At 44.9% G+C, this 10,766-nt stretch overlaps 1 protein-coding gene across 1 annotated transcript; it reads left to right on the top strand.

Annotated features, from left to right (window-relative positions):
- Positions 1-4,864: 4,864 nt before the first annotated feature.
- HTR1D (5-hydroxytryptamine receptor 1D) lies at positions 4,865-6,253 on the top strand. Its single transcript, XM_072355729.1, has one exon. It carries the CDS (start codon positions 4,991-4,993, stop codon positions 6,125-6,127), a length of 1,137 nt encoding a protein of 378 aa, XP_072211830.1. The 5' UTR covers positions 4,865-4,990; the 3' UTR covers positions 6,128-6,253.
- The last annotated feature ends 4,513 nt before the right edge of the window (positions 6,254-10,766 follow it).

The following is a 10,766-nucleotide window of genomic DNA, read 5'->3' on the forward strand; positions in this document are numbered from 1 at the left end:
TTCTCCTGTATGCTTTTCTAATCCAGAGCCTGGATTCTAGTTAGGATTACTGTTACCTTTGAAGCATACTCTTCACACAGATGCATGCCAACCATTCAGCCGTGCCCCCTTTTACTGATGCATGCCAAGCTTTAACTCTTCGGCAGATTCTGAGTTTTCTGGGCAGTATATTGTGGGATTACTTTGACTCCCAGAAGCTGCATCCTGCTTTGGCTGTGGTCTATGGACTGTTTAATTCCTTCTTGAGCAGATGCTGGGATCTGGTCTCAAAGTAGCGCTCTATGAGCACTCGAATGCTATTGACCGGAGTCGGTTGTCTCAGATCTACAAGAACTGGCTCAGAAATTGCTCCCTCTTTCGGCTTGTGTGAACGTCTCTATCAAGTATGCAGTTCTTGCTAGCAGTGCCATCTGCTGTTCGCTGGGTCACACTGTGTCTTCGTTGCCTGTCCAGGTTTCAGTGTGATGGAAACTACCTCGCTTATTTTGGCAAGGTAGCAGATTCAACGTTGAAATGAAAAACTAAACCCAGATATGAAAGGACAGAAGAACGGATGGCTCTTCAGTCGTCTCCTGATGTAGCTCTGTTCTCAGCCATCCCTTTGCAAATGTTGTTACCCAGCTATGGGGGAAAAGAATGGACTGAGCTGCGCGGTGTCCACGCGATGGCACTCTGTCACAACCATCTTCTGGTGCCATTAACCTCGTGTTTGCCAGTGTGCCGTTGGGAGCAGAGCATGGAGCTTCATAAGAAGCTCAGCCCTGCCTTGCTGCTTTCCCATTGCTACTCCATTCCCTATTCCAACCACAGAGCTGAAGCACCAAAGCGCCTTTGCAAAGCTGTCTGGCTTTAGGTAAGCACCTCAGGCTGTGATAACGCTATTATTAACACTATTGATGGTAACAGTGGTTATCACTGACAGTTAAAGTGCTTTTTCACTCTGAATATATACCTCTCTTCACCTTCAAGACCATGAACTGTGCTTACCCTTTGCCTGCGAAGTTAAATAACAGCCCACTGCCTAATGTTGTCTCTCCATTTAAGTATTTTTTTTCCTCTGGTGAGGAACTAAAAAGAATTCCTCAAATCTTTCCAGGATAGCAAAGCATTATAACACACCTCCTGGATCCTCCTAGGAACCACTGGATGTGTGGGTGAAGGACCTGAGCAAAAAGTCCCTCCCTGTGCATCATTCTTCACTTTTGGAGGTGGATGAATGAGGGATGCAGTTATCACAGCTCATGGCTCTGGTAAAGGAGAAAGGCAGTTGCAGAGGGCAGCCCTGGTCTACCTACTGCCATGGGATGTTATGATACCACCTTCCTTTCAGGTACCTGGAACTGAAAATATACCCACATCCCATGGCCAAGGGATGACACCCAAGGAAGGTGGCCAAAGAACCCTCATCCAAGAGGGTTTCTATCTTGAGAATGGTGAATGAAAACACATTGAGTCCTGCCTGGTAGAGACCAAACCAGAGGGATCACCATGGCTGCTGCACTCAGCACTGCAAACATAACTTCATGTGCTACCCAGACTGTAAAACTGCACGTAGTGAAGACAAGAATGCTATCTAGAGATGGTAACAACTCCTGTTCTACCCACTGCTTCTCTTCTCCTGCTCCACATGTCATATAAGCCCTATGTAGGCAACACGTCCCACTGGAATATTGCTCTCAGCTGAATGTGCCACATGGCCCCATCATCCTTTTGGGCTCACAGTATTCCAGGATGTGCAGCTCTTATAAATGCTTTTGTGTTCTTTTTTTTTCCTTAATAAGTAGCAATGTGTTTGACCTTGAGGTTGACTGTATTGTTTATTATCCAATTAATAATAATAACCTCCAGTGTGTGTAGCTTAAGAAAACTAATCTTTTCTTTCTCTGTTTTTCAACAGGAAATTCATTTGTCCCTGTTTGGGAATTTTCCTTAGTTGAATAAAAGGTAACTTAAATATTAAATTATTGGGAAGACAGTAATTTAGGTTGATGGTAACTGATGTTCTTTATATATTAATATGCTAATTTAACTGAAACACCAGCAGTATTGACTGTCAACTCACACAAACTAAGCACAAAGTCTCCAAAATAGGCATCACAGGGCATGACATTCAAAGGAGCTTCTATGAGTAGATTTAGAATCTCTGATTCCTCAAGATACATGAGTGCATGTTCTTAGCAGTGCATTGAACTGCATTGAATCGAGTTTATATCATGAAACAAATACATCAATCTTGGCAATAGCAGGGCTGTGAGTTTTACCAGAGTTTTATGGCCATCCTATTTGACCATGCAGGTACCCCAAGGCACTGCCTTGTTTTGTCTATGGAGCCCAGGAGATTGTGACTGATTGAAGCAGATCAAGCTTCTGTTCAGGTGTTGCACTGTGAGTGTGTGTTTATTTAGGATATTACAGAACTCTTTTGCAGTTCTGCACGTTATTTATTCCCTGCTGTGGCACTTGGCTGCTGCTTAGGGAAAAAATATTTTGGCTGATTGTTTTGCAGAAGTCTGTAGTAGGTGATAATTTATCACGTAGGGAATATGTTTTCATGTCAGCACAGTGAATACCCAAGATAAAGTCCTGAGTAGGGAACAAAAATGAATGTTGCTGATTGTTCTGTCTCATGTTTCTGGTTTAGGTTTTCTCCTGTGTGGGATGTGTGATCAGCCTGGTGTTCAGGTAAAGAGATTTCTTAGGCTCTAAAAGCGACAGCTCTGAAATGAGCTATTGAGTCAGAGAATCAAAGGGGTGGCAATAGGGAAGTGAAAAAGAAATCAAGAATGTAAAGGAAAATTATCACAGAGAAACTAGGTTGATGTTTAGCATCCCTGTCTGAGGAAGAGAATCCAGGGTAAGTTTTCAAATGGAACCTTTATTTGTGACCAAAATGAATAACAAATCTTTACAGTCAGGTAGCTGTAAGCCAAAGAGCTCAATGCAGCTCAGGATCTGAGGTACAGTGGGACCAAGAGGGGCATTCAAGCTCTATTTAAAATACTTAAAACTCCCTTTACACCCTTCAACTATAAGACAGCTGTTGTGATGTCGTTTCCAAAGAGGCCTGATGGGTTACTGCGTATTCATAAACCTGAAGCCTATACTTGGCTGGTTTGCAGAAATTATCATAAGCAGTGCTATTACTGTACACACAGTGAATACTTTCTTCTGGGGAACAGTGAAAATGGCTTTTGTAAAGGTAAGTTTGGCCTCGCAAAACCATTGAATGAAGTTGTGGAATATATGGAGTGGTTGACGTCCAACTGATACAATTACTTGGATTTCTCAAGTGACTTTGGATAAGGTTCTTGGCCAGAGATCCTTAAAGAAGGTAAATAAGGGAAGCTCTGACTACCGGTGATCTGGAAAGTGTGAGGACTGAGGTGAGATAAAGCATTTTAAGTATTGAAAGAAAGGACTGACTGTGCAGAGCTGCAAAGGATGTTAGGTAAGGTGTGGGAGAAGGAGTTCAGTACAGGGAGGTGCAAAAAGTGAGCACATGGGGGAGGGGAAATGCTGATTTTACCTCTCATGCCTTTGCAATGATATTAATTGGAACTGTTTAGTGGAAATGTCAGATTAGCGGTTTGATGATGGGGAAATTTCAGTTGAAATTCAGTTGTATTTTCAACTGAAATAAATAGGAGGCGTTACTTTTGGAGCAGCCTACCTATATGCAGCCCAGGCAAGCCAACAGGTTGGACAGCCATGCATTAAACCTTTGCTCGGAGTCACAAATGTTAAGAAGAGCAGCTGGCTGAAGAGAGTAATAGTTTACTATGTAATATATGACTATGGGTCCCTTATTGGAAAAATACACCTACAGAGAAAATGCATCTGTGAAAGGAGCTGTGAATCATAGAAGATGGATGCTTAGAAAATATATATATACATATATAAGAAAACCAGAAAGCACTGTGCACACTGTTAGGAGCTCAAGAGAAGCTGTAGGACACATTGGTGTTTCATGTAGGATGGATGCTCTTGCTGTACAGATTCCTCACCAGGTGAATCTTAGTTCTTTGTCGATGTTATTGTTGTTAGAGGCATTGCGGCTCCGTGGTTGGGAGGAATCAGGCCTGGAGGTTACGTTTGTGAAGTTCAGCATGTCTGTTGTTAGCCCTGGGGATGTGCTTTAGAGCTGTTTATGGCCTGCATTTGGGATCTCGATCAAGAAGGCAATGGGCTGCCATATGTAAGTGACGTGGGTCTGACCAAAAGATCTCAAGGAAATCTGATGTTCTCTTGAGGTTTGCAAAGATTTCAGTTACGTGAAGTAAATCAAAAGAAAGCCTGTTGTCTGTATACTGTCACAGCTTAACTCCCTCAAATCCTCTATCACCGCCGTGTGCTAAAACGTTCACTTTCTCTTTGCAGATCCCCTTAGGCAGCCCTACTCTTCCTCTTTCGAGGGAAGCACCATCAGTCATTGCAGTCATTCACCGTGTGCGTGACCAGCAGCATCTCAGTACGTGGACCATTCTTTGAGCTTCAGCACCAACGCGCTGAGTTCTGGTTCCCAATACAGCATTTGAAGACTGGATGTTTGTTGAAGAGAAAGCCAGAATGATCTGGAGGAATAAACACAAACAGAGCTCTGCAGTGCTCGGAAAATGGTCCTGATCTACAAGTCTGGCAGAAATTAGGTTTCCATCAGGAATCTGGGCAGTACTGTGTTATCACTTGGCTACTCGACCAGAAGAGATCTTTATAAATACCAGAAGTGTGACATTCAGGTGTTAGAGTGGAAGTGGAAATACCCTTGAGGATAGCTTTGTCCCAAACGTTGGGGCATAGGTTACACACCCAGATGTTTCTATTTCAGCCTTTCATTCTCCAGTATTGATTTATGCAGCTGCTGTTTTCAACGAGTTGTTTTTTTTCTTCGCCATTGGGCTCTAGTATAAGAGGCTGCAACTCAGCAAAAAGGTGAGCATCTTTCTTCATCATCCTGGAAAGATTGCACTGAAAACTGAAATCAGGACGGAGGATGACTCAGTATAACCTTTCAGCAGAGCTCTCCCTCCAGAGCTCAGCAAATAAGTCATTAAATTTTACTGAACCACCGCTGGCTTTGGATGAAAGGACACTGTTAGGGCTGAATATATCCCTGTCAGTCCTTCTGTCTGTCATCACTTTGGCAACAATCCTTGCAAACGTTTTTGTTGTTATTACGATTTTTTTGACTAGAAAGCTCCACACACCTGCAAATTACCTCATTGGCTCCTTGGCGGTAACAGATCTTCTAGTGTCTGTCCTCGTGATGCCCATCAGTATCGTTTACACTGTCACCCACACGTGGGCCTTTGGCCAAGTGCTGTGTGATATCTGGTTATCATCAGACATCACGTGCTGCACAGCCTCCATCCTACACCTGTGTGTTATTGCACTGGACAGATACTGGGCTATCACAGATGCTTTGGAATATGCCAAACGCCGGACTGCTGGCCGAGCAGTGCTCATGATCGCCGTGGTTTGGATGATCTCCATTAGTATTTCTGTGCCACCATTTTTCTGGAGGCAAGTGAAAGCTCACGAAGAAATCGCCAAGTGTAGCGTGAACACGGATCAGATTTCCTACACAATTTATTCCACTTGTGGAGCTTTCTACATTCCAACTGTGCTCCTCCTAATATTATACGGTAGAATTTATGTAGCAGCTCGATCCAGGATCCTGAAGCCACCCTCACTGTATGGGAAACGATTCACTACTGCACACCTGATAACCGGCTCTGCTGGGTCTTCCTTCTGCTCCATTAACGCAAGCCTTCACGAAGGGCATTCCCATTCCGGTGGATCCCCAATATTTATCAATCATGTTCAAATAAAACTTGCGGATAGTATTCTGGAAAGGAAAAGAATTTCCGCCGCGAGAGAAAGGAAAGCCACCAAAACTTTAGGCATTATTCTAGGAGCTTTCATTTTCTGCTGGCTGCCGTTCTTCGTCATGTCCCTTGTCCTGCCCATCTGCCAGGATGCGTGTTGGTTTCATCCCATCCTGTTGGACTTCTTCACGTGGTTAGGTTACTTAAACTCATTAATCAACCCTGTCATTTATACAGCTTTTAATGAAGAATTTAAACAGGCTTTCCAAAAACTAATACATTTCAAAAAGTGCTCGTCTTGATCCTCTTTCTCTTGTATCACTGACCTTTGCACAATCTTGCAGCCTCCCTTGAGATTTCCCGTGCTTTGATTCCTGGGTGCAGAGTGGTGATCTCCATCCCTGTGGCTGCCCTGTGCTGTGCATGGAAACAGGGAACATCTTGCAAGTCTGGTTCTCTCCGTCTGGAACTCTGTATACCATAAGGTAACTTGTCTGTGGTCTCTGCGGTGATCATTTGTAACATGTAATATCAACAGACAAAGTAAAGTTTGCAACGGGTGGAAGATAGAACAGAAAGCTGAGTTTGTACAGGGCTGCTCTGAAAGTAATGCCTCCTGGTTTATAGTGTTGGCCCACAACACCAGAGGTGGGTGTTGGTGGGATGGCAGTAGAAGTTGAACCTTCCCACCGATGTCCCATTACATATTGTTGCTGTATGACACATGGCAGCAATCTGACAAATGGTGCTACCAAGCCTGCCATGTCTTTGTAACCTGACGGGAGGAAAACTTAGGCGTATTTGGAGGACTTCAGTGCTTCTGCTTTGTATTACTAGCAGTTCATGTAGGCTGAGAAGGTTTTTGGAGAATGGGATCTAGAGTTTGTATTTCCATCTGAAATTGATAAAGCTGACAGCTCTGGCAGCAAGCAGGTGGCAGACTGAGTGCAGGCAGCAGGGCATGAAGACATGGCAAGCAAAGTGAGTTCGGTGGGCATTTGAAGCTGCACTTTTGGTAAACTGCAGAAAGAAGCCGTACTGTTGGAAGCCATTTTTACACACTTGATCATGTGTGCAATATCAAAATAAACAGCATGAACCTTATTGAAAAATACCTTGCTCTTATATTTGTGTTGTTTGGGCTCGTTTTTGGTTTTTCTTCCATGTCCAAAATGAAACAAAATATGTTCAGTGCCAGCGTGGAATGATGGGGACCTCAGAATGGAGCCAGAAGAACCAGCCTTTGGTGCTAGTAGTGTTTATTCTATAACTATAGAAAATGAAGGTAAATTCAGCAAAGAACGTTGCTATGTCTAATTCCTGGGCACTCAGGCTCCCTTAGGAAGCAACTACATGCTTAAGATTGAGCCAGGAAAAAGCTGTTTCTTTTTCAGCCTCTGTGAGAATTGAGTCTTCAAATGACGTGTGGATACTGTGAGCTTTTGGGGATGAAAGATGTGAGTGAGTGAAAACTGAAGACTTCAGATAGGGAAGGGACAGCTGCCCAGAAATAGTAAATAAAAGTTGTTGGGTTGGATGTGAAGTATAAGGAAGAAATTGCTCACAGTGTCATTAAGGAGGGGATGTCAGAGTCTACATCTGCTACGTGAGGAGCTCTAACAAATATTACCCTGCTTTACCTTTATATCTGGTTCTAAGTGGTCAGTGGCTTGAGATTCCTTCATTATCTCTAACAGTCCTTGAGGTGGTAGCTTAAATGGATTGAAGACCAGTTAGCAAATGGAAAAAGGGATATTTGGAAACCCACATGCTAAGGAATCCTGCAAGAAGCTTCCTGTTCATCTGATCCCTGTGCATTAAGAGGTATTTTCTCTGCTGCCATACCAAACCCTGCCCTTTGTCAAGGTGTCCTTTCCAAACAGTCCTTTGTTTCTTCCCAACATTCAGAAGGACACCTGGAAACATTCTGTCTGCCATCCTTCTTACAACTGCTGAGCTGTTCAACCTTCCCCAGCCCTGTGATAGTTTCTAAATAGAACATTTGGTCTTCTTCATACATACACAAATCAAGGAGGGAAGGAGAAACAGACCAGGACACTTCAGTCCAGTACTCAGAGCACAGCTGGAAAGCAAAAGATAATGGGTCAAATCTGTTATCTAATAAGTAGCAGATGATGGTTTTATGCCCAATATAAAAACTGTTTAATTACTTCGACAGGTGGAATGGTGAACTTTGTCCTTCAATATCTGGGGAGTGACACTGTTTAAAAGCAAGCTTCCCAGAAGAGTATTTTGGTCGTTGATTTAGTGGGTTGGCGTTTCCTGCATGGAGCTGGGTTGGCAGCAGTACCCAAAGCCAAGGCAAATTCTCAGGTGTCTCCACAGCATTTCTCCTGCTGGTTCATCTGCCCAATGTGAGGATCATAAAACCATAGATAATGGTCCTAAAGGGGCTTTGGAGGGGCCAGCTGCTCTGCTCCCATGGCCTCATCTGCATCAGTTATGCTTTTGTACTTCTCCTGTCTTGGCTGCTCTTAGTCTAAGACTTCTGATGTTGAACAGAATGGCCAAATATCATAGCACAGAAAGATGATCCATTACGGTTCTTCACTCCAGATTACCTTAGGCTAATTATAAGCTAATTTAAAAAGCCTGCAATAGGCTGTTTTTTGCCTGTTCTCTAAACTTATTCAAATAGGCACATGGTCCAATATTACACCATTCTTAATGCCGGTAAATATTGGATACAGTGCTTCAGGAATTCATATTTGAAAACAAACAGTAACATGGAACTGGCAGAGGACAACGCCGACAGTCATCGTAAACATGAGATAAAGAACAGCCCACAGCTGACAGGAGGGGGCTGTCGTGTCAGAGATCAATGTCCATATTTACCGTGTCATTCATGGGCTGTGGATCACAGTCAAGAGCGTACAAACTCATCTCACAGAAGACACGAGAGCTGAGTGGTTTCTAGGAGCCTCTCAGATGCAACTCTTGTAATACAGAGCACATGGGGACAGTAAAACACATTTTAACTCGTAATAGAAGAATGTCTTGCGGTTGTCCCAGCAGATAGTTATTGCAGTGACTAAGTAGGATTTATTCAAAACAGAAGAATTTGGTAAATAAAAGCCAAAGCATGAGTGTTCCCTGCAGCACCCTGCAATTAGATCTCAGTGCAGGATATTCCGTCAGCTGGAGACATTTGTTTTTATCAATTACCAGCAACTCTTCCCCAGTCACCACCGCCTTTCAGAAGTGACAGAAAGCATTCCTGCAATGGCATTAGCTTTTAGAAGCCGGTGCAATAAATATCAGGATCTTATCATGATATCGTGATATTCTGATGTTAATGCTTAAAGCCCAGATCCCTGCGATCGAGTAATAACATAAGAATCTCAGCTGCCATGAGAACAGAGAGCAAAGAACAGCAAGATCTCAGCCACAGAGTGGTGCTCAATGGCTCAGTGTGTGGATGGAGATCAGTGAGGAGTGGTGTCCCCCTGGGGTCCATCTCAGGACCGGTGCTCTTCAGCATCTTTACCCATGGCATCAATGATGGATCGAGAGCACCCTCAGTGCTTTGCTGGTGGCACTGAGCTGAGAGGTGCAGTTGATACAGCAGAAGGGATGCCAGCCAGAGGAACCTGGACAGGCCAAGCAGTGGGACCAGGTGAACATCATGAGGCTCAATAAGGCCAAGCTGTGTTGATTTGATGGATGCTGAAGGCTCATAAACCCGTGGGCTGATTCAACCGACTAAACTGGCAGAACAGTATTCACTCTGCTTTAATTTTCTGCCAGCTTAATGAACAGATTGAACGCCAGAAGTGGTGCAGCAGAAGCAGCACAGACTCACAAATAGCTGCAGAACAGGAGCAGAACTGCTTGTACCATCAGCAAGCTGTTAGATCAACTCAGGTACCTCATTTAAGCTGACCATAGAAACAGAGCGAGCATGGAGCAGAAAAGTCACTTTGTGGCCTGGAAGACAACTCAGAAACATTTTTAACAGCCACCGAGAAATCTGTTTTCTGTAAGCTTCTGTAATCCCTTTCCATGCTCATGCCTCTGGTGTCTGTGGCATCCTGTGGCCAGGCACTTCTCATGTGATCAAGCTGTGCAAAACCAGCACAAGCTACTTCTGTTTGTTCCAGCCTGCTGCACCCATACGGCCCCCTACTGTAACACTGACAGTTCCTGTTGCTTCCCCATATTATTCGTGATGTTATGGGTGTTTATGATCTCCCTTCCCCCTACTCTGTCTCTTTCACATCTGCCCATGTGAGTTATATTCTGCACCCTTGGCACCCATAGGAAGACAAGGCTGTCCCTGCACAGGCTGAGAGCTGGAGAAGGGAAGGCTGCAGGGAGACCTATAGCAGCTGTAAGGGGCTGTAGGAAAGGGGACAGACTCTTTAGTAGGGTGAAATGGTTTCAAATTGAAAGAGGGGAGATCTAGATTGGATATAAAGAAGTTCTTTACAATGAGGCACCGGGATGGGCTGCTCATTGGGGTGGTGATGGCCATCCCTGCAGACACCCAAGGTGAGGCTGGAGGGGCTGCGAGCACTGATGGAGCTGTGGGTGCTCATTGCTGGGAGTTGGCCCTTTGAGGGTCCCCTTGCAATGCTCCCATCCCACAGGCACACACAGCCGCCGCTCAATCACCGACCAGCTTCATTCAGCGCCACGTCCCAAACTCTCACAGGCGGCACGTTGGAGGGCAGCCCTTGAGGAGAAACTTTCCGACATCCGTTCGTTTCCCTCCACGTTGTTTGGAGCTCCGCACCTCCGGACGGGCCGAGGGCCGCCGCTCCCCCCGCTCCTTCCTCCCGCGGAGCTCCGGCCCCGAGCCGTTCCCCTCCTCCCGGTTCGTCCCATCGGCCGCCGCTCCGTCCCGCTCCGTCTTTCCCCCAAAATGGCCGAAACTCCTTCCTCGCTTCTCCCAACACCGGCGGATCCCGCCTTGCCCGG

This window comes from Excalfactoria chinensis, chromosome 22 (genome assembly GCF_039878825.1).
Source record: "Excalfactoria chinensis isolate bCotChi1 chromosome 22, bCotChi1.hap2, whole genome shotgun sequence".
Classification (NCBI taxonomy): domain Eukaryota; kingdom Metazoa; phylum Chordata; class Aves; order Galliformes; family Phasianidae; genus Excalfactoria; species Excalfactoria chinensis.